The 26,820-nt window shown below is 45.5% G+C and overlaps 1 protein-coding gene across 2 annotated transcripts in view; it reads left to right on the top strand.

Moving 5' to 3' along the window:
- The window catches only part of LOC135237184 (basic salivary proline-rich protein 3-like), a 35,854-nt gene extending 9,342 nt beyond the window's left edge, over positions 1-26,512 (top strand). For both annotated transcript variants that reach the window (XM_064304016.1, XM_064304015.1), the window contains exons 2-7: positions 13,805-14,138; positions 16,332-16,389; positions 16,535-16,622; positions 17,710-18,245; positions 21,386-21,508; positions 23,894-26,512. In XM_064304016.1, the coding sequence (XP_064160086.1) occupies positions 14,005-14,138; positions 16,332-16,389; positions 16,535-16,622; positions 17,710-18,245; positions 21,386-21,508; positions 23,894-24,439 (1,485 nt within the window). In that variant the 5' untranslated portion in view covers positions 13,805-14,004 and the 3' untranslated portion in view covers positions 24,440-26,512. The remainder of the gene's footprint in view (positions 1-13,804; positions 14,139-16,331; positions 16,390-16,534; positions 16,623-17,709; positions 18,246-21,385; positions 21,509-23,893) is intronic.
- The last annotated feature ends 308 nt before the right edge of the window (positions 26,513-26,820 follow it).

The following is a 26,820-nucleotide window of genomic DNA, read 5'->3' as shown; positions in this document are numbered from 1 at the left end:
GAGTCTGAGACTCAGCACCGGTGTGTGGAGTCTGAGTCTGAGGCTCAGCACTGGTGTGTGGAGTCTGAGTCTCAGCACTGGTGTGTGGAGTCTGAGTCTCAGCGCCGGTGTGTGGAATCTGAGACTCAGCGTCGACGTGTGGAGTCTGAGACTCAGCGTCGTTTTGTGGAGTCTGAGTCTGAGACTCAGCACCGGTGTGTGGAGTCTGAGTCTGAGACTCAGCACCGGTGTGTGGAGTCTGAGACTCAGCACCGGTGTGTGGAGTCTGAGTCTCAGCACCGGTGTGTGGAGTCTGAGACTCAGCGCCGGTGTGTGGAGTCTGAGTCTGAGACTCAGCACCGGTGTGTGGAATCTGAGTCTCAGCACCGGTGTGTGGAGTCTGAGACTCAGCACCGGTGTGTGGAATCTGAATCTCAGCCCGGGTGTGTGGAGTCTGAGTGCCGGCTGCCCCGGTGTGCCTGCCCTCCCTGTTCTGCCCATTAAAGAGAAAGAGAATTATAAATAATGCAAAAAGCCAGAATCTGTTTGGTAAGCCAAAAAACATGTCATTTGAAGGTGTCAACTGAATGCCATTTCACATGCTCTAGATACTGTGCCTACCACTGTACACTGTCCCCCATGACTGCTGGGAGCCTGCGTCCCCCACATCAAATGAAGTTTAAATAAATAATGAAATAAACTACAGTGAGGCAGTCCTCATATTCTGGAGAATCCCACTCAAGTCAGGGGCTCCAAAGACTTGACATGCTGTGCTCTCATTGCCTTTTGTAAGGAGGATGGCATATCCATGTAAAATGTGGTTTACGCGTTCGTCCTATTTATCTCTGTTACTGAAATAGGGCAGGGAATTTCCTCACATAGAGCGCCTGCCATATGCATTCCATTGAAAAACACGCCAAGCTGCCAACAGCTAGACCGTTTCCAAGACAACAGTTCATGCTTTCTAATCTGTGTTTATGTGAGGAGAAAGTGTGAATAGAATAGGCCTACCTTTCCATGGAATATTCTAGAGTAGCTTTGTGGTGAAATGCCTGGCTCAGTGCTTGAACTTTTAAATTCTTTTGGTTTTAAATGAATTCCTCAGCCCTGGTCTTGGAGGGCCGCAGTGCCTGCAGGGCAGCTCACCCTAGTCCTTTAGGGCAGCAGTGCTGGCATGGCTGCTCCCCTCCCCCCCTGGTCTTGGAGAGCTGCAGTGCCTGTGGGGGGTAATGGAAGTCATATTGCCTCCAGCTCTGGAAGTTTTGATAGGAAATTCCAGCTGGATTTTGGCCCTACAGCACCAAGTGTGTGTCAAATGCATCTTATCAAGCCGGAAGTGTCAACCCAGAAATAACTGCGTAGAGGCATCCCCCATAAAAATACCCGCTTGGTGCTTAGTTAGATTTTACAGAATTATTTTTTTCATCAATGAGTTGAAGTTTCAGTTGAATATTTGTATTATACAGTGCTTTTCTGGACAAGTATCCTTTATCTGAAGGCTTCGGAAAGAGGGCAATGAATAGTTTGTCAAACAGATATGAGCTTGATGGCCTGATTGTGTGGAATGGCCTGTTCTTCTCTTTATATATTCTTACAGTGGTTATTTGATGTGTCTGTGGTGTTCCCGAGTAAAATATGGACAGAGAGCAATCTAATTTATGCTCTAAATGAAGATACTGTTCATAACAGGAAGTGCATTTATTTGTATGCAACATCCTTGTATTGATTTGCTTAGCAGACACTCTACTACTGAAAGCAACTTACAAAGCCTTGATTTTATCCATTTATGGAGCTAGATAAATGGATCTGAAGATTAACGCACAAGTTAAGTGTCCTGCCCTGGGTCACATTTCTGGCTCAGAACGAGCAATGCTCAGGTGACACGCCCTGGTCCCTGCCCATATAAAGAGCATAACTTCACCAAAATTCACTTAAACATTGCAACATTGCAGGACAGATTTGGGACTCCTGTTGTAGGGAAATATGGAAGATTCTGAGAAGTAACTGGTGGGATGGGGGAAATGGTTGCTACTGCAGGTGTTATTTGTTTTAAATTCAGAGTCGCTATCGCTAGTGTTGTGGAGTAGCAGAAATGGGTATCAGGCATGGCAGACTTTCTGCACAAATAATAGGGATAGTAAAAATGGGACAGGCACTGGGCTAACTTACACATATAAAACAGGGAGGTCCTCCACCAGTCACTAAGTACATTGGTAACAACTAGTAGAACATGTCAAAGGTGATTGGTGGATATAATTCTGGGCACTCTTTGGGAAGTAGTACCCACTGTGCTATTTTATTGGCTGTAAAAAATGCACTCAGGGATTGGTGGAGCATAGCTCTGTTTTCTACCAGTAAGGTGATGCTATGACTGTCTTTTCCCCGTTTTATTCTCCTGATAAATAATCTGTGAGCTCTCATGTCCTCGAGGTAGCCGGCTCTCAGAGGAATGAGGAGACTTAAAATAGCCGTTAATTAAAGAGAAAGATCCTGTCTGGCCGTGACAGTGCTGGCTGAGTGGAAGGCAACAGGCATTGCTCCCTTTGGCCTGAGCATACCCCACAACCAAAATACCCCCACCCAGACTCACCACCTCCACCAAAGACTCACAACCTCCACCTCCACACAGACTCACCACCTCCACCCAGTCTCACCACCTCCATCCAGACTCACCACCTCCTCTCAGACTCACCGCCTCCACTCAGTCTCACCACCTCCACCAAAGACTCACCACCTCCACCCAGTCTCACCACCTCCATCCAGACTCACCACCTCCATCCAGACTCACCACCTCCTCTCAGACTCACCGCCTCCACTCAGTCTCACCACCTCCACCCATGTTTACCAGCTCCAGCCAGTCTCACCACCTCCACCCACACTGACCTTCCCCAATATGACAGTTTGTAAAGGGATGTGACCAAGTACAATACTGTGAGAGTGGGCGTTATTTTTTGTAGTATAGCGCCAGAAACTTATCAACCAGAACCTCTTTTTGTAAAGTAGCAGAGAGAACAGAAGGAATGCAGGAGCTGAGTAGCTTTTTAGTTTGTAGAATCTCTGGGGCCCGTTCAGCTCACTGGCACTCATGGTATTCAGCCATTACATTGCATTGTTCTGGTGAATTATTTCAACGATTGCAGCAATGGGTTAAAAAACAAAGGCACCTCAACGGTCCAGAAACAAGGTGCAACGGTGTCATCCCATGACTCAGCAAATACCTGCCACACCTGTAAGACTGCTCTGTAAAAAGGGCTGAGCCCTGCCAAGTCCATTCCGCTCAGCAACATTAAAAACAAATGCCTATACAAGCCCATCTGACCCACCCTGTTCAAGAGGGCACAGGCAACCTCCATCCATTTGTGGTGCTTGTGATACGGCAGGGTGAAATTAATAAGTGTAAAATGAACATGTGAAATTAACATGTGCAATTTGGCAATATAGTACATTGTTGTGCCAATTTCAACCTTAGCTTTTTAAATTATACTTCAGTAGCTGTGTCTTTAAATTGAGAGAGAGCTACTGGCAATGCTGCATTTAATCTGAATGGGACTGACGGGCAGGGGAGGAGACATGGGTGGACAGAGAGGACAGACTGCGCCTTCTCATCATCAGATACCTGCCCAAGCAGCTCAGCTCGGCTTGGCGTCTGCGCTCACCCCGCCAGAGACAGTTTCCTCACGCGGCTCTCATGGAGAGTCAGGAGCAGGAATGACTGGAATCATTACACACAGAGATGAATAAAGCACACCTGTGTTTCAGCGAGAGATGCACCAGGTCTGTGCTTTTAGGGACGGGGCTGGAAATATTCACTTGGTGGGTTTTCAAACAAACACCATGGTGTATATGCATCATTCATGTGATGAGTTTCTGTGTGTTTTGTGTGTGTGTGTGTGTGTATATGTGTATGTTTATATGAATGTGCCATCACCATATTAGCAAACAGACACTCACACCTACTAATACTCACACCTACACACACACACACACACACACCTACGCACTCACACACACGTGCGTATACTCTCTCTCCATTATACCATGGTCCACTCTAGTTGGAGGGCTCACACTCGACAGTGTGTGAGTGGGTTGCATTTACAATGGTCTCAGGCTTACTATGCAGTTTATCTCCATTCTGCCACCCTCTCCACAGTGCTGTTAGAATTATGATTATTATTTTAGAGAATGATACTCAACTAGGACCCCTTTGCTATCTGATATTAATTTGTAGAAGCAGTGTATGGCCCAAAAAATCTGTGCATTTCAACAACTCATTGAGTCAATGCAGAACATAAACTTTTCAGTCTATTTAGAGTTGGAATGATTTATGTATTTAGCAGAAATTAATGCATTTTTTTATTTTTATTTTTTTGCCATTTTCTCCCGAATTTAGTCATTATACCAATTCCCCGTGTGTATCACAGTCCTGGTCGATGTGCTATCCTGTCGGTCTGGGGAGGGTGTAGACTACCCGATGCCTCCTCTGATACATGTGGAGTCGCCGGCCGCTTCTTTTCACCTGACAGCGAGGAGTTTCACTGGGAGAGCGCAACGCGTGCAGAGGTTCACACTATCTCCCCCAGATCCCCTCCCTGCTGAACAGGTGCCCCGACCAACCAGTAGGAGTCGCTAATGCAACGATCAGGAATCATACCCTCACCGGCTTCCCACCCGCAAACACTGCCAATTGTGTTCGTAGGAACGTCTGACCAAGCCGGTTTATTTGTTCTCGTAAGAAACTCTTTTTGTCTCTCAACTGCATTTCAATCACATCTTGCACACAAAATGGAGTGGATGCCATCTTGGCTCAGAAGGTACCCCATAGCACATTGCACCACTGCATGAAACAATGCACTTGTGGCCATCTTGGTGCAGGCCTGTGCTGATCACACTTAAACCCACTGCCCCTGGCACTCATAAGTACCTTATTTGGGAATATTAGAATACAGAGAATGCAGATTTCTGACTTCCCATTGGGGACAAACTGTAGGGATCAGTAGCTCTTACCTGAGGTGCTGGGACTGTGCTGTTCTGCTCCAGAATAGACACACACAGTCTCTCAAGATGAGTAGAAACTCTAGATTGTTTTTATAATCACTTTGTGGTATTTTTAATAAGACACAGAAGAAGCAGAAATTATTTTTCCTGGCAGAGGTGTGGTCAGATTTATTCAGTTTTTTTAAATATATTAAGGCAGAACAAGGGGAATTTCACACAGGTTTGTCTGCTGTGGTGACCCTTGACCCTTGACCATACAAAAGAGATCAGGGAAGGCCTTTATCCTTCATTGCATGTTAAACTTCCCATTATGAGTGACTATGTGCTATATTTTTAGACAAAGGGTATCATTTTATAAAGCAGAGCAGTTCTCATGCTTTACAGAATGTCTGGCTTGGACACAGGAGTCCTGCAGGTTATAATTACTCAGCCATATTACGAGCTAATGTTACTGTTATGGATCATTGTTAAACGCTGTTTCTCTGTGTAAAAAGAACGGTATTTTTTCTCATAGGGAAATAGTTTAGGCTATAGCGTGGTAGTATCATGTACTGTTATTACTGCTGCAGTCAGTCTCATTTTCTGCTCATACTTTAGTGGTGTTTTCCTCTTTGACTCACGGTGCCCGAGTTACTGCGCTAACAGGTGTCCTCCCTGTTCTTGCTGCTTGTCTGATATGCTTTAAATCCATCACGCCACCGTGGCCCTGCAAATGGCTCCGCATGAGCGTCTGCCCAGTGAAATAAATAATAATCACTGCGGGTTGAGAAGGTCAGTGCGGATAGTCCTCTCGGCTGCCTTCATTATTCACAACAGCCTCCTGCATTATTTACACTCCAGTGTAAATTTTGCATCATTGCTGTTTAAAAGCAAATCTCTGCCCGTGTGAGAAAAAGAGAAAGAAAAAGGGCTCCTTGCCCAGGAGCAGCTGCAGAAAGATGAAGAACCTGGCCGCACCGTTAGAGCTGCTATAACCAATTCCAGCTAATTAAATGGCAGAGGAGCGCCTGCCGCTGGGAAGCGAGACATTAATGTCGGGAGCGTGACTGAAAACAGGCGGTCCTTTAGACTGCACATTCCTGGCTGGATTTGCCTCCTGTGAAGCATGATGGGATGCTTTTAGCCCCTGATGGAGGTGGGGGAGGGGGCAGATTGGACCAGGGCTTTGACCTTAGCCCTGGCTTTGTTCAAGACTGCCAGGTCATCTTTCAGGGAACATGTTACTGAATCAGCCGCAAAAAACCGTCATGGCATCCGGGCCATAGTTAAGGACAAATGTTGATTGAATCCGGGCGTAAGGCATGCAGTTTAGCTGGTCCAAGATCAGGGCTGTTTTGTGTTGGTGTGGTACCCATAATTCTTTGGGATTTTCTGCATTTGTGCCATGTTGTGCTGGTGAGAGAGAGGGCTCAGCACTCACCCACCAGGGCCATGATGATTTCTCTCAGATGCCACGGTGCACTCCATCTTGAGTTTATTAGCGGTATATTAAAAGCGCGTGTCAGCAGGCTGGGTTGGAGCAGATGACTGTGCTGATTATTCAGGGTTATTTCACTCATCTCTCTGCCATAGGGCCTTGTGCAACAAACATTGGCAGCGCTTTGTCTGCTATTTGTGTGCTTTTGATCAGCAAGCAATGTGATTGGCTAAAGATTATGGTCTTTGGGATAAGGGAACCAATCAGGTTAATCTCCTGGCTATAAGCAATAAGGTCAGCTTCTGCCTTGTGCTGCGAATCATGGACTTGTACCTGCTCTTTACAGCAGTGTATTGCAGTTGGTTCAAATCAAAGGGTCCACCATTTTCTAGCTCGTGAAGCCTAAATCCATCATCACGTCCTCTGACCTTCCTCTAACAGCAGTCCAGTGATTGTGCCCGCCTGCAAGAGTGGTTAGAGCACAGGACTCTGGACGTGAGGGCAGCAGTGTGGAGTAGGGGCTAGAGTGTGTTTCTTGGTAAAAATGGGCAACTGTCAGCGGAAGTACTACTATGATGAGTAATATCTAGACAGCAGGGAGAAGGGGTTTGTATTAGAATGTAACATTATTTTATCTTGATTGCAGTTCAGGTAGAAGGGGTCTGATGGCAGATGCCGGTAGTCCAGCCAGGGCAGACCTCTTGTACCTCTTCTTCCTCACCTCATTTTGCTGTGAGACTCTCCCTCCCTCACTTTTGAACTGTGATTCATTGGATTGGTCAATATTAAAGTTATTGTAAAGCAATGTCTAAACACCAGGGAGGCACCATTCCGCAACGTTTGGCTGAAGAACAGAAAATCTCACAAAAGTACTTGAGTCAGGAATGATGGTCAGGAACGCGTTGCCTGCCAGAATAAGAGTATCTCTCTTTCATTCTGAAGACCCAATCAAATCCTTCACAATAAGAGTATCTCTCTTTCATTCTGAAGACCTGAGCAAATCATTCACAATAAGAGCATCTCTAATTCATTCTGAAGACCTGAGCAAATCCTTCACAATAAGAGCATTTCTCTTTCATTCTGAAGAGCTGAGCAAATCCTTCACAATAAGAGCATCTCCCTTTCATTCTGAAGAGCTGAGCAAATCCTTCACAATAAGAGCATCTCTCTTTCATTCTGATGAGCTGAGAAAATCCTTCACAATAAGAGCATCTCTCTGTCATTCTGAAGAATTGAGCAAATCCTTCACAATAAGAGCATCAATTTCATTTTAAAGGCCCGGGTGAGTGTGAGCTTTGTGTTAGGAGAGAGAAGGAGGCTTTGCAATAATGATTAATTCACACATCTTTTTCTCCTTAAATACTGTGGGGATGCATACATGTGCATACACACATACACACACATACACAGACACACACACAAACACACACTCACACACATGTACAGATTGAGCTGCGTTTCCACCGCAGGAACTATACCCCGGAACTAGGAACCTTTTGAGGAACTCAGTGCGTTTCCACCGCAGGAACTAGGGTCTAAATTTAGTTCTGGGGGCTTTGTTTTACCCCCCAAAACGTTCCTGCTCGGGGGGTAGTACTTTCCGAAAGTACAGGAACCTTTTGGGTGGAGCTTGCAGCGCTGAACATTTCATTACCCGCCATGTTTGAAAATATGCAGCGGCAAACCAATTTATTTTCATAATAACTTCAAATCAAACTTGTATGTTATGCGGCGCAGTAGCCTACTTTTGGTTATAGCCTATCAACGTCTTGGAATTATAACGTGTGCTCTTCTGTTCTTTTCTTGCTTTAGTATTCGTTTTATAAAATGCTAAGCATTCGTGCTGGGACAGCATATTACGTAGGCTACCAAAACATTAAAACGGATTAATTCGGTTGCTGAATATTTTCTTCCGGATTTTCTTTGTTAGCCCGTTGTAATTGACTCAAAACGTTTGATACAGTTATGTGAGGTATGCGGTAGTTCTGCATAATTAACATTGGTGATACAGTACAAGCAAACTGGAAATCACCTTCCGCACTTTTTATCCGGGTAAAATAACAGGTTAATTCTAGTAATCTTCCCTTTAGCTTTTTCAGACTGCCGTAATTTTACTCAATTTTACTGCCATTTTTCAATTCCACGAAAAGACCAGGAAGACTCTGGACTCATTTATGGTGCATGGTTCGCATCTGGAGGGCACACTTCGCTGCTCGGCTAGCAGTAACTTCGAAGGAAAGCAAACGGTGGCTGTACCACTACTAATTTACATTTTCACGCAAGTCCGAGTTTTCGTTCTATTCTTGTCATTTTGCGATTAGCCTATATGGAATTGACGACGAGAAAGTAATAAAACAGCTAATTGTTTACAACGTGTGCATGTTCTGCTGTTAATGAATGTGTTTGAGAGGATATATGAAAATCAATAAATACAAAAGTAACCATATATAGTCATTGTTGGTAACCCGTTGTATATAAGTGGAATAAACCCCTCCGGGCTCTCCCGGTTATTAGAAAATATGTAGGCTACTTCGGTGGTAGTATGGGGTTACAGAAGAAATCATATGACAGATGGACCGACGACAACGTCAGTGGGCTAATTTGCCTAATCTTCGCGGTACTTTAGACCCCGGTGGAAACGCAGACAACCATTGGCTGAAGGAACCTTTTAGTTCCTGGTAAAGTAGTTCCTGGGACTGAAAGTTCCGGGTAATTTCGGTGGAAACGCGGCTATACACACACATACACAGACACACACACAAACACACACTCACACACATGTACAGACACACACACACACACGCACGCATACACACGCATACATTGTAAGAGTATTCTCACCACCTTGCTTGTGGCACTGTCAGCATCCTCTTTAAAATATTAATTCTACTCCATTGAGAACTCTGCTGTGTCGACAGATACTAATTAATCTGTCTAGAACTGCTCCCAGGCCTTTATAGCCACAAACAGACACATAGAAACACACACACACACACACACAGAGTTATACACACCCTCTCTCTCACACACATACACTCATTCTTATGATGTTGATGTTCAGAGGTATTCAGGTGAGGCTCACACTGCATTTATCATGTAGTGACTCCAGCTGAGAACAGTAATGTAGTAAGGAACATAGCACTACAGCATGGAGCTGTGGAATCAAACCCTCAAAGCCTGTGCTGGCATGGTCCTGTTAGACCATTACCACAGACTCTATAGACTAACCAGATACCCAGCTCCCGTGTATCCTCCTCTTTCCTCCTACCCTCCCTTTTCTCTCTTTCTCTTCTTCTTGATCATCTGCTGTCCTCAGCCTCAGTGTCCTTCTCTGTTTGACCCTTGTGACTCCTGCCTCCTCCATGTCCTACACCTCTGTGTTTGGTTTGTAGGGAGGCTTAGAGGGACTGTGTGCCTATCTACATGTATTGTGAAATGTCCTTGTTCATGCTTTTTCTGTTTGTATGCCTTGAATTTGAGTTTTTACACTCTTAGAAATGTCTCCTCTAATTTTCTCACTTTCAGTCGTTCTTTCTGTTTCCTTTTTCTTATGACCTTCTTCTCTCTTTTATATTTCTCTGTCTTACTGTATCTGTCAGATAGACCTTTTGTCAAGACAAACATACATTATTAATGAGAACATAAAATATGAAGCCTGGACCTCCATATTTGTTTTTAAAATGAGTGTTTATTGTGTTTGTAATATTACTGTTTAAAATGACAAAAACAATTTATGACAGCTAATGTTGTCAATTACTGAATTCACCACACTAGAAGGAAAGAATTTAATCTCCAGATGGAAATGAGATAAATCTGGTGCTTTACACTGGCACTAATGTATAAGTATTCATTATTATGCTCCCTCCCTGTCAGCTATTATGCCCTAAATAATAAATATATATAATTGTGAATCGAGTCAAAATGAAAGACAAACATTAGTTGAATCCTGAAAATGACTGGTGCCCCCAGGCAGATGTGTGGTTTGGGGGTTCCTGATTGGCTGTGGAAGTTTTCCTCTGCGCTGCTTTGGAGAAACACACGTTCCTGTTTTCATTGTCAGGCTGCTCAGGCACAGCAGAGGGATTGGACTGAGGATTTGTGCATTTTCAAAAAGCAATTAACAAAGTGGAATACAATTAATATTTCAATGCCAGCTCTCTGTCAGAACTCTCTTACGGTCTCAGTGTTTCAGTGTGTGGAACAGGTTATAAGGTAATGCAGCAGAAGCAGAGACCCTCAGGCTTGATGCAGTGCTGGATATTCAGTGGACTGAGGGTAAATGACAAGCCCCCATGTGCTGAATGTCCTGTTCTCATCATGGAACATGAACTATCTCCTGTGCTCTTAGTTCTGAGGGTAAGGTTGAGTCCATTCGAGGCCTCTTGCTGGTGCCCGTGTCAGTACAGCCTGTCCTCTTTGGGCAGCCAGGTCTGAATGTGACATCTGGACCCCGTGGGCAGGCTGCGCTCACACAGTCTGGAGCAGCGGCCTGCTGCCCAGTTCAGACGCTGGTAACCCGGTGAAGTCAGCTAACTGTAATCAACTGCTCTGACTGATTAAGTTCAGAGTAACTACAAAGACCAGCAGAACCTGTGCCTCTCCAGGACCAGAGTTGCAGTCCGCTGATCTATAGCACAGTTTATTATGCCGTAGTGTAGCACAGTATAGCACAGTGCAGCACTGCATAGCATAGCATATGATAGCATAGCCCAATACAGTATAGAATAGCATAGCACAGTATTATCACAGACTAGTGCTATTTTAGTTTTCCATGTTGTTGCTTGTGTGAATGTGTTTCAGTAGAATCTGTCCAATTTTACTTTTGCTGTGTTTTAACTAGGCTGATTCTAATAGACTTTGATTGCGTAGTTCACTGAGGGTAAGTTCTGGAATCAGCTCTTGGCAATTCTGGGCCTTAATGTGACCAGAGTTTAAGGGGGGTGCTTCTGTTTTTAGGTGTTTTTCAAAATGCCGCTGCCACCTTTTAATTGGATTATTAAGGCTTTACTGTGTCATTTTGTCCAGCAAACAACACACATTTACTGCCTCATTTGTAGTTTACTGTCTCATTTGTAGAGGGGGATTCATTGTGCAGGGTTTCCTGAGGCTGTTTGTCCCATTAAAACCTGACTCTGCACTTCTGGCATGTAAAGCTCTTTGTTCTGTGACAGATTAAAATGTCCGCGGCCTGGTAAGACATGCGGTGCAGTCTGTCAGGCGTCTGGCTCTTAAGCCCCCCTCGTAGATGGGGGTTCATGCCAAATCCATTGCCAAATTTTAAAAGAAAAGGCATGGAATCTCTCTCTCCCTCTCCCTCTCTCTCTCTTCCATTGAATGCCATGAATGAATTAATGGAACAGGTGGATCAATAATAATGCAGTTTCACATAAATGCTACTATGACTGCAGCTATAATAATTTACCAGATATCGGAGAAAGGAGAAAGACAAAAAAAAAAATCAATTACAATAATTATAGCTGAAATAAATTTTAAAAAGCATTGTTGTAGAGACCTGAGTTTGTTAAGGTGTAAGAGATGTGGAGTCACTGCCTGGCCGTTTCCTCCTAGGAGGGCGGGGAATGTAGGTGGTGCTACAGAGCAGGGGATTGTGAGTAGAATTGCAGAGTAAGGGACTCTGGGTCAATCTGCAGACCAGGAAATTGCTATTACAAAGTTTTGAAATGAGTATTATGGGTAGATCTGCACAGAAGGCAACTGGGGATAGAGTTGCAGAGCAGGGCAATGTGGGTAGTGTTGCAGCACAGGGTATTGTGGGTAGAGTTGTAGAGCAGTGAGTGTATTGGGCTGGCCTGTTTCTCCACACTTGGCTAAGTGTGCTTGGGTACTTACACAGTTCAGTGACATAATGTGATGTGGAATGTAAATGTGCTTGGTATAGAAGTATGTATTACATGCCCAAGTGTGCAGGGATTTTAAAAACAATTGGGACATACTTTTTGTTCTGTGCTTCCTATTAAAAATAATTTATTGTAGTCACACTGCTATTAATAGCTTGTAATAGCTGTGCAAAGCTCGATGTGGGCTTGCTAACTACAGACAAATTAACAGAGCTCGCTAACCTCATGTACACATTAACAATACCATTGTGATGCTATGATATGAATGAAATATAAAGATACATTTGCATCTTTGCAAAACATTTTTCTTACATTGATATTTATTTGATAGCATATTCCTCCAGTAAACGCACAAGCCAACAACCTTGTGACTGGCGTCAACAATAAATGTCACCAGCTTGGTGCATTGTGGGTCTGTGTGCTTGGCCAAATACTACTCCAGAGCAGTCTTAGCGCAAGTCCGGAGAAAGTGCACATCAAGGACACTGCGCTTTTGATTAATTGGGAAATGGCACACACTTGGGCTCTTATGCTGAAGATATGGAAGCGTACACCAAGTGCCCAAGCGTGCAGGTGTGATGGAGTGTGCATGTTGGGACAGCCTGTATATCTCCCACCTTCCTGTTGCACTGTCACTGGGTGATGAAGAGCGGTTGGGTCTCAGCCTCTCACAGACTGCGGCGTGAGCAGGCTGCTGACGCTGCTCGCGCGTGCCAGACGAGCCGCCATCTCTTGGCTCTGCTTGCCGAGTCTCGCTTTGCCGGCTCCTTGTTCTTTATGTCACCGTGTCGCGGTCAGACCCCACGGACTGCTCTCCCTGTTGAGGGTCTGATCTGGGGCGGAACAGGTGGAGGGCGGTCATGCAGCTTCTGTTTGTCGCGGGCGTCCGGCTGTGTTGTGATCGTTTGGGTGATGTCCTGTGATAAGGCGGGGCTGTCCTGGGTCTGCACGATGGGACTGTGACTCGGGCTCAGCTCGGCCTTGCTGGACCTTATAGTGAATCTAGAGATGGCTGTCTTTTGTAGGTTTTAAAATGCCGTTGCCTTTTTCTGCATGTTTAGTAGTCATTGTTGTTGCCCTAAATCATCCCTGCTGGCTTGTTCGGGGGTTTACAAGCATGTTTCAGTTTCTGAGTGTTTTTCACCTTGCTGCTGTCTGGGGTGACTGGATCGCTCACACATCTTAATGTTTTTGATGTTTAATTAGCTTTTTGGAATATTTTTTTGTTTGTTGAATTTGTACTCCTGTGTATTTTCATTGATGTATATCACCCACTCTCTCTTTGTCTGTTTCTCTCTCTTCCTCTCACTCTCGCTCTCTCTCTCTCCCTCTCGTGAATGGTCCCCTAAACAAAGACTTGGCTTATGCTATAGTGGAAGAGATGGGTTGTGTTGGATTGTCTTTCCATTTTATCACAGCTTCTCATTTGCAGTGATGCCTTTTTCTGCTATTTATGTCTTATGTCTTGTTACTCTGATGCTGGTTTTGCTGTATGAGGAGAAAGCAGAGGTCTGGCTCCACTGTGATAGCACCTTTCTCTCTTGCTTCCTCCCAGATACCTGATCTCCAGGAGCAGACCGTGTGCGGGTGTGTGTGAGTGTGTGTGTGTGTGAGTACGCGCGTGCATGCGGGCGTCTGAGTGTGCGCACATGTGTGAGTGAGTGAGTGAGTGAGTGAGCGTGAGCTTACGCGTGTGAGCGCATGTGTGGGCACGCGTGTGTGTGAGAGTGCGAGTGCGTGTTTGGGCTCTTCCACATGGCCTCCATGCAGGACGGGCTGAACCTCAGCGCGCCCCCGTATGGAAAGGTCCTGGTGCTGGGGGCCATCGCTGCTGCCTCCGCCTTTGTCGTCACCATCCTCATCGTTCTGCTATGTGTGGGCTGCCAGAGGTATGCTATACAATGCTATCATGTAATATGCTATTCTAAACCATGCTGTGCTATCTTATGCTATATTCTGTTGTGCTATACAGTACTGCACTATGCTATACAATGCTGTGCTATACTGTACAATACTATGCTATACTATTCCGTGCTATACCGAGTTATACTATGCTATACTGCACTATATTGTGCTACACTGTACTACGCTATAGTGTACTGTACTGTGCTCTGTTACTGTATACTTCACTTTGCTGTGCTGTGCAATACAGAGATAGACTACTATTCTATAACACATAATAATGCTATACAGATCATAATAAGCAGCCGGATATATAGAATAATCAGCTATTCTATGCTGTATGCTGTCTAGTATGCACACTAGTACACACACACACACACCCACACAAACACATATACTCTTAATAATCTGACAGGAATTAAACAGATTTTATAACAGGCAGGCAATGTTGCAGTGTGAAGTTGGCTTGTTACCGAGGTTGCAGGTTTATGTAGCAGATGTGGCACTGCCTTTCTTGCAAGATACTAAACCTGAACTCCTTCAATAAAATAGAGTGAATCTATGGATACCAATAAATACAACGCGTGTGAAACCATCTGGATACAGTCTTGTGATGAGCGCATAAATAGTCATTATAATCTTACTGGTGCATTGGATAATTACCAATGAGGTTATCTCAGTTATGTTGCGCATCTTTGTGACAAACGGTGGGAATGTTACCGGGGTTGCAGATTCTGTAGTCCCAGCACACGCACACCCCCTCCCACACATTTCTGCGCATTATCTCCAGGGATACGGAGGTCACGCCCATTAGTAACAACATCTCAGTACTAATTACGTTTCACGTTTTAGCCGTTTGAAGCAGTGGCCCTACAACATCTGTCTCCAATTATTTGTTGTGATTGGAGATTAGTCCACAGCGCTCTCTCTCGTGCTCTTTTTCTCTCACACGCTATATCCCTCATCGTCTCTCCTCTTTTTCCGTCCTTTCATTCTTTCTCTGTTTCTCTCCATCTTTCTGCCTACCTCTCGCCCGTTCTCTCATTCCCTCTTTGCGGAGGGAGAAAGGGATGAATTTTAATGCCGTGTGTTGTCAGAACAGATAAGATGTCTTCTGTGCGGTGCTGAGCGTGCTCGTTATCGGCTGCTCCTTCCTCTGTCGAGAGGGGGATTTTCCACCAGACAAAAGAAAAAAGGGGGACACGTTCCTTTTTTTCTTTTTTTCTTTTTTTTTTTTTTACAAATAAACAGCCGTGATCCAATCAGGCTTTTTTGCTTGGCCTTGTTGCTAGGGGTACAGGAGGCAGATTTCCTGCCACCCTTGGGCTCCGCATTCTCCTGCTGCCTGGGATGCCGTTTGGCTCGTGCTGCTAATGCTTGTCCGATGCCATTTCTCTGCTCCGCTTACCGCGCACAAAGCGTCCGTTTGTCTGACCGAATAAAAAACAACATGACCAGAAAGGTTGTTTTCTTTCCTGACAAAAAAACTAAATTCCTTGAAATTTCTAGAAAAACTGCAGTGGCGTGCAGGGCACATGCTACTATGATCATAATAATATGAAACAAAATTTAAACAACGTATTAGTCCTCCCAGAAAACTAGATAAACAATCCATATAAAAACTCTCATCTCTCTCTCTCTGTCTCTCTCTCTCTCTCTCTCCCTCTCTCTCTCTCTCTCTCTCTCTCTCTCTCTCTCTCTCTCTCTCTCTCTCTCTCTCTCTCCCTCTCTCTCTCTCTCTCTCTCTCCCTCTCTCTCCCTCTCCCACCCTTTCTCAGCCAGTGCTTGATTGGAAATAGACCATGATATTCCCTGGTCCTGTGCTGGTCTTATCACCGCAGAGCAGGTTGCTGGGATTTTAGTGTGTCCAGTAAATTTGTGCACAGTAGGGCTTTAGTGTGAGTAGTAGTAGAAAGAGAGAGAGAGCCAGAGAAAGCGATTTCAATAAATGGGACAAACATCCAATTGAAAGCTCCACCTAACTCAACTTTCACCTTGGCTCTTAGAGGAACAGAGAAACATGCATGCAAACTGCTGGCTGGAGGTGAATGGGCTCTAATTACTCCTCTCCAACTCTCCATCTCTTCCTTTCTCCATCTCTCCTACTGTCCATCTCTCTCTCTCTTTCTGTCCAGCTCTGTCCCTTACGCTTCTAAGTGTTTGTCCTTCTGTATTTGCAGGAAGGGGAAGTCCCACAATTCCCCATCAGAAGGGACCAAACACAGGCTCATGGACATGGTGCGTAACACTGCCACCCTGTGTATTAAGTGTACATCTGTGTGCGTGTGTGTGTATATGTGTATGTGTGTGTGTGTATATGTACAGTATATTTGTATGTGTGTGTGTGTGTGAGATATACTCAGACTCTTCTCTCTCTGTGTAGAGTATACTCAGACAGTCCAAACTGCGTTCCATCAGTAAATCGGACACAAAGCTGCATGAGATGAATCGGCTCAACTGCAACGGCAAGAGTGAGTCCAGCAATTTCCCCTCTTACCTGTCTCCTCCTGTTTCTCCTTCTGTCCCTCTCACCTGTGTCTCCTCCTGTTTCTCCTTCTGTCCCTCTCACCTGTGTCTCCTCCTGTTTCTCCTTCTGTCCCTCTCACCTGTGTCTCCTCCTGTTTCTCCTTCTGTCCCTCTCACCTGTGTCTCCTCCTGTTTCTCCTTCTGTCCTCTCACTTGTCTCCTCCTGTTTCTCCTTCTGTCCCTCTCACCTGTGTCTCTCCTGTTTCTCCTCCTGTCCTCTCACAAAACCCTGTGTCTCCTCCTGTTTCTCCTTCTGTCCCCTCTCACCTGTGTCTCCTCCTGTTTCTCCTTCTGTCCCTCTCACCTGTGTCTCCTCCTGTGTCTCCTTCTGTCCCTCTCACCTGTGTTCTCTGTTCTCCTCCTGTCCCTCTCACCTGTGTCTCCTCCTGTTTCTCCTTCTGTCCCTCTCACCTGTGTCTCCTCCTGTTTCTCCTTCTGTCCCTCTCACCTGTGTCTCCTCCTGACCCTCTCACCTGTGTCTCCTCCTGTTCCTTTCTCTCCTCCTGTCCCTCTCACCTGTCTCTCCTCCTGATGATAGGGACTGGAGTTATCACAGAGACCCCTGTCATTTCAACCTACAGTAACAGTACAGTACAGTACTACTTCTGATAGCTCAGAGATGATCCATCTGGCCCTGATAGTTTGTGCGGTTTTTAGTATTGGTCTTTCTTTGTATTGTGAAACGCACAATGAAATCGATTTGATTTGACTTTGGTTAATGCTTTTTCATCTTCTGTTATTACATTACATTACATTGCCCAGTTATCATCTGGGCAGCGATGGTATAGTAGTCAGGGGACTGGGTGGTTAACTCAGCGATTGCAGGCTTCATTCGCAGGTGTGGCGATGCTGTTTTATCTTTGAGCAAAGCTACTTTATCTGAATCACTTCAGCATTATATCCAGAACCTTTTTAAAATGTTCTAATATGTATGTTGTGTGAGTTGCTTTAGATAAGATTGTTTGCTGAAATCATTGAGCGTAATCCTTTGTTTAATCTTTAATTACCCGTTTTCCGGCGTTTTCCACGCAGAGGCTTCTAAGAACCGTCCGGCCAGCATGGACCTGCTGCTGCTGCCGAGCCGGCGCTCCAACTCGGACCTGCGGGGCCAGCAGTCGCGGCAGCTGCCCCAGATCCCCACCACGCCCGGCGACCGGGACCACACCTACTCCGAGGTGGGCGGCCGGGGCTCCCCGTCTCGCTGCCAGGACGACGCCCTGTACGAGATGGTGGGGGGCCGGGCGGGGGAGACGGACACGCCCGCCCCCCCGGCCCCCGCCAACACGCCCGCCCCCCCCAGCCCGCCGCCGGGCGAGGCGAAGGCCGGTGGCAATGGCCTGCCGGGCGGGAACGGGGTCCCCCTCCCGGACCCCGGCCTGGGCCCCCAGGACCCCGTCACCGCCGAGTACGCCTGCATCCGCAAGGTCAGGAAGGTGGACAAGATCCCCAGGGCGGGGGCGGAGCCGGCCGAGCCAGACCCCCTCAACGCCCCGCCCCCGCCACACCCCCTCAGCCAGAAGATCCCCAGGAAGCACGTGGAGCCCTTCCACCTCCACTCCTTCCCCAAGGTACACGCTGCCCCCAGTGGCGGGAAGACCAAAAGCATTGCTTTAATGATGATAATAATAATCACCATCACCGTCTTCATATTTATTATTACCGTTATGTGAATTCATCATCACTCACAACAATCATAAGATCATAGTGTCCTCTACAGCAGACAAAAAACTTGGTTTGTTCAGACAACAGCAAAAAGCAAAGTCTATACAAAGCTCATGAATTGAGAATGTGGTGTGGGCAGTGTGTGAGCAGTGAAAGGGCAGATGGGAGCGTGAGGATGGAGGGAGTTCCCGGTGTGAGTTCAGTACAGGTCGTTTCCTCTGCAGCAGAAGGACGAGTGTTATAGCAGACACAGACTGCCATCTCTGGAGCCTCAGGAGAGCGGGAGGATTTCAGTGCAGCCTCCTCAGGCGGCTCGGGTCATCGCTGCGTCTGCAAGCTCTGACGCAAGGCCTTTCTTCAGGGCGCTCGCTGTCGAGACGCGCGAAAGGCAACGAGCACGCGCTCGAGCCGCTGGAATAAACGGTCTGGAGTCTTCTGGTCGTGGCTTTTCCTGAAGGGAGAGGGCCGCAGTCCAGTCTATTACACGGTTACTTTATGTCCCGGGACAGGAAGAGTCCTGTCTTTGGGTACTAACATTCACTCACGTTCACCACTTTTGCGAAGATGGTGAACACTTAATCGCTGAGTATCCTGGGGTCCAGGGACATGCAGCCATCTTTAAGGAAAGCGACTCGGGGGTCTTCTGTAAACCCCCCCCCCCAGAACATTTTGTTTCTATATCTGTAATGCACAAGCAGCCTTTACCAAATTACTTCTACTAATAAGCATCTCATCGAAATCCCTAGTGTAATGATCTCAACATAGACATGCTTCTGTGTAGCTGTGTGTTAAGCAGCCAGGGCACTGCAGCCTGTTGTGTGTAGGGTGAAGCTGTCAGCAGTGAACCCTTTTACTGAGCTGGGGGGGGGTCCTCAGTCACAGGGCGGGGTCTTCATGGGCCGCTGAATACATTGGGGACCTCCCACCCTGCTTGGGCTTTATGAACAAATATTCATTATTTGTATAAAGGGAAGGAGATGATCTGGCAGCATCTTTGTTATTTGTCATTCAAGAGATGGGATGCCTTCACAGTCACGCGGGTGATGCAACAGCCTGAAACTGTCCGATTTCCTGCTTAGCGCGGAGAAGAGAAGAAAGCAGCACACGGCGTGTATGTGGAAGCGCTTTGTCTAAAATCAGCGTATTCTCTGAGAGACGGGTTAAAATACAGTTTGAATTGTACCAAAACACACGAGGCAGGATAACCGTATCTTGGCTGAAACCTAACGGTCGCCAGTCAAACAGAAAAGTGTAGAAGCATCCCATGCGCATCCTGAATGTATGGCAGTTTTCAGATATTGGTTTTAGAATGCATCCAGAAAGTGTTATTCTGCCTTACCAGTATAGTACATACTACAGTACTTAGCAGTTGCATATTTATCCACGGATGTCTATAAGTCTATAAATGTTACTGTGCTGACGTGAATGAAATCGTAGGCCTACTTCATTCCGTGTGGCCCTTTTTCTTTCAAATCTGTATGCAGCACGCTGAAGCTTTTTTTCATATAGAAGAATAGATGCACCACTGGTCCTGTTTCCCTATGACCGCAGTGTGTCTAAATAATCACCGGAGGGCAGTAATTCACCACTGTATTTTATTTGTATTTCAGTAAAACAGGGTTGCCCTACTCTGATCCTGGAGATATATCATCCTGTAGGCTTTAATTTCAGCCCCAATTTGACACTCTTGATTTGACTAATTACTTGATCTCAAGCTGTTGAATGGTGTGTGTTTTGTTAGAGTTGAAATGAAAGCCTACAGGATGGTAGATCTGCAGGAACAGGGTTGGGCAGTCCGGCAGTGGAACGTCCAAATCTAGGAAACTCCTTGCATACTGTACTAAAGATTAATAATGATGAAAGGCTTGCAGTGGCAGGCTTATGTGCACCTGTGTATGTGCGTTTGTTTTACCTGCACTTAGCACTGTCAGGTACGTGTGCAGTCTGGTGCCCCGTTTTACACACCATGTACAATATACACTATAAAACACACCACTACAGGCCTTACAAGAAATGGAATTTACCATTATTTTTGGGCTCAACATTGCTGCAAAGGCGTCGACTTAGCCAATTTTGAAATATGCCATAATGTGCAGTTTTTTATTAGAAATGATAATGTTGTCTCTGAAAAGAAGGGTACTGTAGATATAATAACAATAATTGCATAGTATTGCAATGTGCATTCTTCATATGATGTTCATAAAGATATGAATAAACATTATGTACAGCTGGATAATGAAGCATATGCAGCATACACATAATGAGACATCACATACATTTAACATAGATACACACACACACACACATCCGTTCATATATATATATATATATATATATATATATATATATATATATAATACACACAGATTAATTCTATTCATAGGGATGTACCATACTGGCCTTGGGCTCCCTGTTTTTATCAACACATAGCAAAGTCCATTTATGTTTAGCGCTGACTTCTGGAAGGCAAAATCTTTCCACAAATATTTGAACATGAAATACTCCTCAGCCAATCGTGGGAAATGATTTGTCTTTTATTTTCCTAGCACATTATTCTTAGCTAAGGTAAGCTGACTGGCTGAACTGTGGTAGTGCTGCAGAGCTGCACACTGATTTACAGTCTGCTGCTTTAACCATGATAAACACTAAACATTCATTATTTTCATTTCATAATTCTAATGTTTTCCAAGCAGCATCCCTTTAATTAGTCATATTAAACGTGTGAGTGTGAGAGTTTGTGTGTATGTGTATGTGTGTGAGAGAGAGAGAGAGTGTGTGTGAGTGCTTATGTGCGTGTGTTTGTGTGTGTGTGAGAGTGTGAGTGTGTGTGTATGAGAGAGAGAGCGTGTGTGAGTGCATGTTGTGTGTGTATGTGAGAGAGAGAGTGTGTGTGAGTGCGTGTTGTGTGCGTGTGTTTGTGTGAGTGTGAGAGTGTGTGTGTTTGTGAGAGCGAGAGCATTTGTGAATGCATGTTGTGTGTGTATGTGTGAGAGAGAGAGAGCGTGTGTGTGTGTGCGCATGTTCTAATTGTTGCTGCACTCTGCAGGAGGCTGTTTTCATGGGTAATGGAGAGCAGTACATATGGAAACCTCCGGAAGATGATGACTTGGCCATGTTCCCGCCCAAACACATGGGCCCCCAAGAGGTAGAGGCTGGAACACAGACACAGGTCAGTTTTACAGGTGTTTTACAAGCACGACTCCTAAATTAAAGTCATGTTAAATGTGTGTGTGTGTGTGTGTGTGTGTGTGTGGTGTGGGGGGTGGGGGTTTTCACTCACATCCTCATTATGTAGGATCCAGCCCCATTACTGTGTCTCCCCCCTCTGTAGGTTGTGGGGCTGGTGTGCACTGCTACTCAATGGCGCCATCTGTTGGGCTCACTGCCTATCATCAGAAAGTGGGAGGGAAGATAGGAATTGAGCGAAACAGATTAAAATACAATATATTTATCATATGTTGAGCGCTGAGTAAGAACAATTCCCCTTCTCACTGAAAACGAACGTTTGCAAGATGAGGGTAGCCTTATTGGACAAGGCGGAATCTCAATAGGGTGGATGAGGAGAAAAACTCCACCCCTCCTGATCCCTTCACTGTAAAACACTTTGGGTATTGCGGCTCTGTTGTCATCGCAGATACCGACACATTAATGACCGTTTTACCGAGACTTGATTTATCGAGACTATTTACAAAATCAAATAAATTCAAAGCCCTCATTCGCAGTTTTGCAGTAGCAGACGCCCATAAAAAGGGTCAGAAACAATATGGGATGCTCATGTCCAGAGTACAAGGCACAAAGAGATGAATACGGAGCAGCCAGGCACAAGCAGCGAGGGAATCATAAGAAAAAGAAAATTTACAGATCCGGAAATATAGGCGATGGTTAACAAGGTACAGCTTCACAACGGTGAGTTATAGCACAGGAATACACCACCAGCGGAGAGGATAAATCTGGCCCTGTGAGATCAATGAGTTCTATAAGAATGCAGTACAACGCTCCAGCATTCATTCCAATTTAAATGGAAATGTAGCTGCAGTAGCTGCTTTGATCCTGCAGAGTTGTGCTGTGTGTATACCTCTGGCCAGGTTATTTTAATTGCACAGGAATGGTTTAAGCAAAGTTTTAAAAACTATGTGTTTATATATATATATATATATATATATATATATATATAGTCAGACTTCTAATGGGGGGTTATTTATAAAAAGTTCTGTAATTTCTACATGGTGAAACCACACGTGAATTGCTTTATTACAAATATGAAATTGTGGAGTATGGAGCCAAATCAAGAAAAAATATGTCTTTGTCCCGAACATTATGCAGATTACTGTGTGTATAATATATAATGTATGTTTCTATACATATACAGTACTGTGCAAAAGTCTTAGGCACCTGTAAAAAAATGCTGTACAGCTAAGATTCTTTCGAAAATAATGAAATGAAAGGTTATAAATATCAAACAAATAATATAAAGAGCAGTAAATACAAAGTTAAATCAATGTTTGGTGTGACCACCCTTCGCCTTTAAAACTACATCAATTCTCTTAGGTACGCTTTCTGGCAGTTTTATGAGAAAATCGGCTGGTAGGTTGTTCCAAGCATTTTGGAGAATTTGCCACAATTCTTCTGCAGATTTTGGCTGTTTCGCTTGCTTCTGGCTCTCCAGGTAATCCCAGAGACTCTTGATCAAGTTTTTATCTGAAAAGCAGTCTATTACTTAAAATATTACTTAATTTAACAAAATACAAAAATGTATCTGTAAAATTTCATTGTTTGGAAATCTCAAGTTTGCTCTTTTCTACTGACACACTAATGCAGAAAACAAAAAATAAACATCTAAGACCAAATATATACTATATATTATATTTAAAAATCTAGGGTGCCTAAGACTTTTGCACAGTACTATATATATATATATATATATTTGAGGTATGAAAATGCTGAGGAAAACATCATAGATGTCACTGGAGACTCGCGCTTTGACCGCCAATTTCACACTTCGTATTCACACCTCAGATGATGATAGCTTAGATTCTGCAATAATTTCATTAATGGATATTAGGTGAAAGTGGTACTGTTTATTCCATTGCTGGTAGGAGTGAGGAAAAATTTATACTGTATATTTTTGTACTGTATAGGCGACATTTCATCATTCATCTAACATTTGTTTGGATTCGAAAGGGTATTTTATGTTTCCGATATATTACATTAATGACAGTCAGGCGTGAGAGTGACTTAAAAAAGATTATATATTGTTTTACATGCCATCCAATATCTGCCGAATATTTCCCTGAAGCAATTCAAGTACCTTGCAGATACTGTAGTTACAATGGGAGTTCCCACCTTGGAATCAGACTTACCACTTCTCAGTTACAAGCCCAGATTTCTAAACTTTATTATATACTGGCACACTAAAATGGGCATATATTGAATTTCAGTATATTATGTTTTCCAGAGGTCAATATATTAGTCCTGGGCATTTGCCACTGCTTCTTAATGTTTGCCACATAATCCATCTTTGTTTAAACACACTTTTTATTCTCTTCCCTCGCAGGTTTCTGACATGTACTCCAAAGTGTGTAAACCGGGCAAGAAGAAACGGGCAGTGCCGGGGTCACCCCCTGCAGGCAGAGACAACAACGGGCACAGGACCCTGGCACGGGGGTGTGGGGGTGGGGCGGAGCGAGAGGCTGGGGGCGGGGGCGGGGCAGGGTTCAGCGTGGTGGTGAAGCCTCAGTCCTGGTCTACCGGTGCCCAGCAGGAGGGGGGAAGGTGCGCGGAGGACCACTGCTACGAGTCCATCCCTGGGGAGAAGGCGTGGCCGCCGGGGGAGCCAAGCTCCTCCCAGGAGGCTGAGATGGCGGGCTGGAAGAGGGAGCGGCCACCGCCCCCGCCCAACGCCGCCGCCACTCTGAGGCCCAGGAAGAAGAAGGAGAAGCCCCCGCCCCCGCAGCCGCAGAAGTCCCTGCCCAACAAGGCCCTGGCGCCCGAGAACTTGTATGAGAGCATCGGCGACCTGAAGCACGGCGTGGCCAGCTCCAGCACCACCACCATCTTCACCTTCAACGATGGCATGGAGATGTACGTCACGGGCCTGTAGCGCTGGCCCCGCCTCCGGCCACATTCCTGCCCTCTGCCCCGCCCTTGGTCCTCCCCTCGCTCTGACCCGCACCCCTGTCCCTCCATCCCTGACCACGCCCCGGGCCCATGTCCCTCCCCCTGACCACACCTCTGCCCTGCCCCTAGAGTGTAGCTCAAACTCTTCTCACACTGTACATCCTGTTGATAAATATGCACCCCCCCCCACCCCCCCCCCATCGTAATTAAAAAATAAAAGAACAAAATAAGGAAGGAAAAAAACAGACTCGCTTGATTCTGCGCTTAGGTGTCGGCAGTCCCGCTCTTTGCCAAGTCCTGACTGGTCGACTTTGCTGCCCGTTTTCCCCTTGGTGGAAGCTGATGCCCGTTCACGTGCACTCCTGGCATTCTGGGAGCTTACACTGTGGTTTGCCGTTTGCCAGGTCTACCTGCCACCTGTGCTCGTACTTGTGCAGGTGATCAGAACAGGTGCTCACCTGAATGGGTCCTGCTCTCCTGGCCTCTTGTCCTCCTGCAGGGCAGACGGAACAGGTCTGGTCTGCCCCAGTTCACAGCAGAGGCCCCCAGGCCCCCACAGGGCTTAAAAGAAAATGGCTCTCACTGATGAACATGAGTCTGGGAAAGAGTTCTGATTGGAGGGGGGCAGGGCTACTGGGCTGGAAGCTCCTGATTGCAGGAACCCTGTGTATATGTGTGTGTGTGTGTGCGTGTGTATGAGGCTACACTCCAGGGGAACAACTGCCTCATCGACTTCAACAGTCTCTGCAGTCATATGCATGTACACACACACACACAGACACACACACACACACACGCACAGACACATGCATACTCACACAGAGACATTCATATACATACATGCACGCACATTTTACCCTTCCGAATCCAGTCTGTCAATACACACACAGGCCTTGGGATATTCCGGAGTTTTCCACAGCTCTGGGTCTGCCAGGACTCCCTTCTAGTGTCGAGGCCCAGGCCTCAGTGGCAACCACTATCACAGCACACAGCAAACGGAGCGGCCGACACAACAACAGATGAGGAAGAGGTTGCAGGAACACTGCAACAAAAAAACAAAAAAACACTTTCACCATGTACAGAGAGGAACAATGACTGAGATGATGATAACAACTGTAAGGCAGGAATCCTAATTTTTGAAAAGGCTGAAGAGGAAAAGCAGAAAGAATCAGCTCAGGGACTGAGAGGAACGGCTGTTTCAGGAGTCTTGGATACAGCACAGACACGGCAAACTTCCTGAGAGACTGAAATACTGAAGGTTTCCTTTGCAGTTTTAAAATCAAACGTGCCACTTTATTCAGTCACAAATGCACTGTCTACATTTTCTATCTGCTCTTGTTATGTTTGTTTTGTTTGGGGGGTTTTGTTGTTTTTTTGTTTATAAATGTAGTATCTACTGGGAGCTAAACGTGACAGAAAGGGTCAATCACTGTCACGTGTAAGTGTTTTATTTAGTCGTTGCCGTGGAAGCAGTCTGCCTGCCTTGAACATGCATGCCTTGGATATTTCCGTCGTGGTACCCAAGAATGGTTTCTTTGCTGCTGTTGTTGTTGTCATTGTAGTTGTTGTTGTTGTTTTTAAATGTTTTTGTTTTGTATTTTTACGTGTGTTTATTTTTTGCAGTCAGAGAGCACAATGTCATTTTCAATTCAGGATTAATTATTTGCTTGGCAATAGGGACTAATGCAATTCTGCATGGGCTTAGTCCATCTAGGTAACTGCACAACTGCCAGCAAAAGTTGACTTGGATTGGAGGAACCACCAATGACAGGTGACCGGATTGGATGAACAGTTAATAAAAGCTGACTGGAGTGGACAGCACTGGTTGCATTAAAGCACACTGCAGTAGGAGAAGCACTCCAGATTATGGCCCCTTACCCTTCCTACCCCATCCCACTGATTCTGGTGGTGAGGACAGGGCTGCGCTCTGGAGGGTTGGAGCATAAGGACAGGGCAAAGCACAAAAACACCATGCTGTCGATCGTGACTTTGATTGACAGAACTACCACTGATCCCAGAGCTTTATGTTTAGCCTGTCCAATCAGCTGAAAATAAACTGAAACAGGGAATCAGATATTAAATGAAGCAGATTAATGAATCAGATGTTAGCTGAGCAGAGCCAGCGAATGAGACGTTAGCTGAAGCTGAGTCAGTGAATCTGACATGAACTGAATCAGAGTCAATGAATCGGACAGTAGCTGCAGCAGGGTAAGCGAGAATAGTCATAGCTTCAGCTGAGACAGATTACGCTCGAGTGGCTGAAGCTGAAAGAGGAACATCATGACTGCACTGAGTCTTCCACCAGCTCCCACCTGGTTAGATGACAGCTTCACAAGAAGGACAACTTCCGGTCTGACTCAAGCT

Source organism: Anguilla rostrata, chromosome 13 (assembly GCF_018555375.3).
Source record: "Anguilla rostrata isolate EN2019 chromosome 13, ASM1855537v3, whole genome shotgun sequence".
Lineage (NCBI taxonomy): Eukaryota > Metazoa > Chordata > Actinopteri > Anguilliformes > Anguillidae > Anguilla > Anguilla rostrata.
This window is presented reverse-complemented; position numbering and strand designations above follow the sequence as displayed.